We start from the raw sequence: 5,104 nt of genomic DNA on the forward strand, positions 1-5,104 counted from the left end.
CTTTAAGAGGAGGCTAGATGTACACCTTGCTTGGGTCATTTGACCCCAGTACTCTTTCCTGACATGGCAGGGGGTCGGACTTGATGATCTGCTCAGGTCCCTTCCAACCCTACTAACTATGAAACTATGAAGCCAGGAAAGCTGAAGAGCAACTGGAGTTCCAGCTAGCAATGGACATGAAGGGTAACAAGAAGGGTTTCAACAAGTATGTCAGCAACAAGAGGAAGGTCAGGGAAAGTGTAGGTCCCTTACTAAATGGGGGAGGCAACATAGTGACAGATGATGCAGAAAAGGCATTGAAGTACTCAGTGCCCTCTTCTCCTCAGTCTGCACAAGCAAGGTCAGCTCCCAGTCTATTGCATCTGGTAGCAGAGTTTGGGAAGGAGGCAAGCAGCCAACAGTGGTGAGAGAACAGGTTAGGGACTGTTTAGAAAAGCTGGATGTGTATAAGTCCTTGGGGCCAGACATGAAGCACCCAACAATGCTGAGGGAGTTGGTTGATGTGATTGCAGAACCACTGGTCATTATTTTTGAAAACTTGTGGCAATTGGGAGAGATCCCAGGTAATTGGAAAAGAGAAAACATAGTGCCCGTTATTAAGAAAGGGAAGGAAGAGGACCTGGGGAACTACAGACTGGTCAGGCTAACCTCAGTCCTAGGAAAAATCATGGAGCATCAAAATTACATTTCTAAGCACATGGAGAAGAAAGTAATCAGGATTCACCAAGGGCAAGTCATGCCCGACCAACCTGATTGCTTTCTATGATGAGATGACTGGCTCTGTGGGTGCAGGAAGAGCAGTGGACATGATATACCTTGACCTTAGCCAGGTTTTTGATATGGTCTCCCACAACATCCTTGCAAGCAAGCTAAGAAAATATGGTTAGATAAATTGACTCTAAGGTAGATAGAACACTGGCTGAATCGTTAGCCTCATCAGGGGTTGGTCCTGGGGCTGGTTTTGTTCAATAACTTAATCAATGACCTGGAAGATGGGATAGAGTGCATTCTCAGCAAGTTTGCAGACAACACCAAGCTGGGGGTAGTACTATATATACTAGAGGATACGGCGAGGATTCAGAGAGACCTTGATAAATTGGTGGATTGCATGAAAATAAATCTCATGAGGTTCAATAAGGACAACTGCAAAGTCCTGCACTTAGGCTGAAACAAGTCCATGCACAGACACAGGCTGGGGTCCAACTGGTTAAGCAAGAACTCTGCAGAAAAGGACCTTTGGGTTACAGTGGGCAATAAGCTGAGTACAAGTCAACAGTATGCCCTTGTTGCACACACTAATGATATGCTAGGCTGCGTTGGTAGGAACATTTCCAGCAGATCAAGGGAAGTGATTATTTCCTTTTATGTGGCACTGGTGAGGTCACATCTGGAGTCCTGTGTCCAATTTTGACCCCCCACTATGGAAAGGATGTGGACAAATTGGAGAGAGTACAGCAGAAGGCAACAAAAATGGTTAAGGGGCTGGGGCACATGACTGAGGGAAGACTGAAGGAATTGGGCTTATTTTGTCTGGAGAAGAGGGCTAGTGATAGAAATTACACACAAACTGGTACAAGTCATTGTAAACCAGTTCAAATCTGTAACACAACAGAAGTTCACTGTACATAAACCACTTTCAAAACTGCCAAAACCAATTTAAGATAAACATAGATGTGTGTAATATCAGACTTGACAGATTAGGTAAAATCAATTTATTGAACTTTTGCCCAGATGCCCTTCACATTCAAGTTAAGTCACAATCTCCCAACATCCCAGGATGTTTTTCACCTTTCCCTTAAACCACCTCTCACAGTGTGGGTGGGCTAGACTTGGCCCATGCTGTGTGCTCTAGCACTCCCTGGCTTTTGGCCTGGATCACTGCAGGTATCTAGCTGCATTTCAAGAATCAAAAGTAAATGTCTAGTTACTTACTTAGCCATTCAATCTATGCAGCTTAGACTAACCTGTGAAGGTTGAATTGATTCAGCCTTGGGCTTCTTGACTGTCTGCACTTAGCCAAGATGACTAGGGGGCAAAAGGGGGAAGGGAGGATTTAAGAGCAGACTTTAACTACCTGAAGGGTGGTTCCAAAAAGGATGGAGCTAGACTGTTCTTAGTGGTGGCAGATGACAAAACAAGAAACAATGGTCTCAAGATGCAGCCAGGGAAATGTAGATTAGATATTAGGAAAAACTCTCATGAGAAGGGTAGTAAAGCATACAGATGTGGAGACTGTGGAATCTCCATCCTTGGAAGTTTTTGTGACCTAGCTAGACAAAGCCTTGGCTGGGGTGATATAGTTAGAGCTGGTCCTGTTTTTAGCAGGTGGTTGGATTAGATGACCTCCTCAAGTCCTTCCAACTCTAATTTTTATGATTCTATAATTCTAAGACTGGCAGAGTTCTGTCCCTTTATTAAAACTTACTTTTGTGGGGGACAAAAATTATTTTTGAACTCTCATCAAAATATGAAGATCCTTTATTAATAAGACCAGAAGCAGTGTTCATGACTTCACTAAATTATGATCCAATAACATCAATTTGAAGATATTTCACAAAGAGACTCACACTCAGGGTTTTCAATAGCAAAACATCATCTCTCCATTAAAAGTGATAGTTAGGGAATCTGAATCAGTATATTTCTATTTTAGTTTAACATAATTGCTTACTGCAAGGAAAAGGAAATGGTTAGAGAATAATGTTTTACTGAATTAATAGAAACAGGGTCTAGCTTTTTAACAACCATTTGCAGACATACAAAGAAAGCAACCTTCCTCTCTTCTGCTTCTGCACAGGGACTGGCACAACCGGAGGCTAGTTACCAATGCCAGTCACAGTGTCTGTTCAGCATGGAGGGAAGCACATGCTACTACATTTTGTAGGGTATCAGAGTTGCTGCTGTAGTTTACTGGGATCCCAGAAAGAATTATCCTGTTGCAGAAGGTTCAAGAGTTCCTCCTAGGAGCTCTTCTCATTGCAGCAAATTGTATCCCACCTAGCCTGCATGCCTTGCTCCCATTCTTGTAGCAGGGAAGGGCCCAGCTCAGCCAGCACGCAGCTTCTGAATGGCACTTTGCTGCCACTGCTGCAGCTACTGGGGGACCTGCTTGGCTTCCCTGGCATCCCACTCACTTCAGGCAGCGGGTAGGGAAGTGGGGTGGGAGGGAATGGGGGTGCTACAGCTGGGTGGGAGGGCAAAGCATGGGGCTGGTGGCAGCATGGAGCCTGCACCCAGAGAGGTGGCAGGAGCATGGGGCTCAGCTGGGCAGGATGTGGGTATGAGGGAGGGTTCGGAGGTGTGGGGACCCCCCCCCCACACTCCCCACCATGGCACACAGCCTCCATTGCCACCATTGACAGCAGAAAGTGGTGGGTGCTTGAGGCATACAGGGCCCATGCAGGTGCTGCCACATGGCAGCATGTGGCTCCAGTGACAAGGAGCACAGCCAGGCCAGCCCTCCTCCATTGCACAGGCCTCCATGCAGTGCATGTGCAGCTCCCGGCACTTGCGCACTGCTGGGGCAAGCCCTGTGCGGTTGAGCAGGCTGTTTTCTCCACTCCCTGTCATGCAGGTCCCAGAACTCTGCTGGGAAGCAGAGGGTGGGGGCGGGGCTTCCCTCCACTTCTAGTGGAATCCTGGGACCTGCATGGCAGGGAGCAGCGAAGACAGCTGGCTCCATCATGTGGGGCTTCCCCCAGTGGGGTGCGAGTGCCAAGGGCTGCACGTGCACCCTGAAGAGCCCCATGGGATAGAGGTGGGTCAGCCTGGTTGCACTCCTTGCCACAATGTGCAACAGTGGCCAGAGCCGCACGCTGCTGCACAGCAGCACCTGCATGTGCCCCAAGTACCCACCACCTTCTGCTGCTGCTGACAGTGGGTGCTGTGCACCATGGGTGGGGAGTGTATGAAGGGTCCCCTCACCCCCTACCCTCCCTCACACCCCACAAATGCCACACACACACACCCTGCCTCCACAACCTCCTCACATATGTTCCCCCAACATACCCTACTGCCCCCCACACATACAGCTACACCCCCTCACAAGGCCTTTCTACACACACCCCCACCATACACATGCACACAACCCCAACCACACCCCATGCACCCACACACACAAAATACAAAAGTAAGACTTATTTTTAGTTATGCAACCATCTCTATATGCAAACACAAATCATGACAACATATTTTTGTTATAAAATTTAAATATGTTATAGTAGGTGTTTGACTTCTAGTCTATGATATGATTGTTTTCTGGTTCTAAGATGATACCCACCCACCCCTCCCAAAAGGAGTACTTCCAAGGGGGGCAGGTGCAAGAGGGTAAGGGGAGGAACTTCTGGTGGCAAAGGTCAGGGGTTCAGGGTGGGACTTCTGGTCCCAAGATGGTGACCAGGGGGAAGAACACATGTCAAGGGATGGGGCTACCCTTGTGGCCCTCGACAGTTCACCAAAACTCATTAAGCTTCCCTCCAGCCAAAATAATTGCCCACCCCTGTCCTACAGTCAGCCCCCAACAAAGCAGAGTAGCCTGTGCTACTAAACAGGCTTCCTTCCTTTTTGACTAGCAACAGCTGAACTTTCATTTCCTTACTGTCTGAAAATTAATGTAAGTTTCTCCTTACCTTATTAATATACAGTACCACTTTGAGAATGCTGCTGTCTGTCATAGAGTAATAAAATTGAAGATGGCAATTCTTGCCAAAGCAATGACACATGGAGCTGTTAAAATAAACTCTTTTGTATAATGTGTTATCATTAGCTCCTATCCACATGTAATGGCCTGAAAAAGAAAAGAAAACAGTGAACTATTTCACAAAACATCTTCCCCGCAGTCTTTAAAAATAAGGATTACAGTATTCCTATAATTAAAAAGAAAACAAACTATTTCAATAGGAGTGGATTGCCTTGTTCTAAAGTGATACAATGATTCAACTTGTGAGATATCTAACATTTTCTCATTTAAAAAGTTATTATTATTTGGGCCATATAATGACTTTAACAAGCAAACATTTGCATGAGCTGATGTTATTATTCAAGTTGCAGCAAGAGAAGTTTAGGTTAGATATTAGCAAAAACTTTCTCACTAGGAAGGTAGTAAAGC

At 46.1% G+C, this 5,104-nt stretch overlaps 1 protein-coding gene across 1 annotated transcript in view; it reads right to left on the minus strand.

The window, feature by feature from the left end:
* Positions 1-5,104, minus strand: part of MALRD1 (MAM and LDL receptor class A domain containing 1) — a 631,029-nt gene that overhangs the window by 583,707 nt on the left and 42,218 nt on the right. The window contains exon 8 of the mRNA XM_019507962.1: positions 4,626-4,783. Coding sequence (XP_019363507.1) covers positions 4,626-4,783 — 158 coding nt within the window. The remainder of the gene's footprint in view (positions 1-4,625; positions 4,784-5,104) is intronic.

This window comes from Gavialis gangeticus, unplaced genomic scaffold, assembly GCF_001723915.1.
Source record: "Gavialis gangeticus isolate Ggan-Ray unplaced genomic scaffold, GavGan_comp1, whole genome shotgun sequence".
Taxonomy (NCBI): domain Eukaryota; kingdom Metazoa; phylum Chordata; order Crocodylia; family Gavialidae; genus Gavialis; species Gavialis gangeticus.